At 56.1% G+C, this 949-nt stretch overlaps 1 protein-coding gene across 1 annotated transcript in view; it reads right to left on the reverse strand.

Annotated features, from left to right (window-relative positions):
• The window catches only part of LOC104532674 (perilipin-3-like), a gene marked incomplete at both ends in the record, with an annotated part of 3,481 nt that overhangs the window by 2,105 nt on the left and 427 nt on the right, over positions 1-949 (reverse strand). Inside the window, 3 exons of the mRNA XM_029087464.1 lie at positions 40-259; positions 349-433; positions 524-596. Of these exons, the coding sequence (XP_028943297.1) occupies positions 40-259; positions 349-433; positions 524-596 (378 nt within the window). The remainder of the gene's footprint in view (positions 1-39; positions 260-348; positions 434-523; positions 597-949) is intronic.

Raw genomic sequence — 949 nt, forward strand, 5'->3', positions numbered from 1 at the left:
TTAGGAGATGGTTTCCATCCCGGCGTGGTTGGCTCTCACCTGGTTCCTCATCCGTCCCGGGCAGGTATCGCTCCACCAGTTCCTCCGATTTCCCCAGTACCGTGTCCATCCCGGTGGCCAGGAGCTGACCCACGCGGGACCCCACCACGGTGCTGACACCGGTGCTGAGCGCCGAGCGCGTCCTCTCCACGCCGCCCTGCACCAAACCCACCGCCCCGCTCACCGTGGAGGACACCAGCTCCTTGGTCTCTGCCACCACCTGGGAGGGGACAGCAAAGGGACGCTTTGGCCCAGCACCTCACCCAGCACTAGACCCCCCCCAACCATGTCCCCCCAAGGTGATGTTACCCTCTCGGGGGGCTGCTGCAGGATGGGCAGCTTCTCCTCCAGCTTGTCCAGCCCTTTGCAGGCGTATTCGTTGGCGGTGGAAACTGGAGGTGAGAAAACAAAGGGGTTTTAATAACCTCTTGTCTTGAGACAGTTTTTGGGGGCACCTCAAAACTCATGGGGTGCTGCCCCCCACCTCCCTAGCTTCTCCTCTAGCTTCTCCTCCAGCTTCTCCAGCCCTTTGCAGGCGCATTTGTTGATGATGGGAACTAGAGATGAGAAAACAGATGGATTTTAACATCCTGCTGCCTTGTGAGAGTTCTGTGAGGGTCAGGTTTTGGGGTACCCTAAAATTCATGGGGTGCTGCCCCCTCCCAGCTTCTCCAGCCCTTTGCAGGTGGATTTGTTAGTGGTGGAAACTAAAGACGTGAAAATAGATTATTGTTAATATCCTGTTGTCTTGTGAGAGCTCTGCAAAGGGTCAGGTTTTGGGGGTACCTGAGAACTCATGGGGTGCTGCCCCCTCCCAGCTTCTCCTCCAGTTTATCTGACCCATAGTAGGTGGATTTGGTGGTGGTGGAAACTGGAGATGTGAAAATTGATGGGTTTTAATATCCTGCTG

The sequence above is a fragment of the Antrostomus carolinensis genome, unplaced genomic scaffold, assembly GCF_000700745.2.
Source record: "Antrostomus carolinensis isolate BGI_N321 unplaced genomic scaffold, ASM70074v2 scaffold28261, whole genome shotgun sequence".
Taxonomy (NCBI): Eukaryota; Metazoa; Chordata; class Aves; order Caprimulgiformes; family Caprimulgidae; genus Antrostomus; species Antrostomus carolinensis.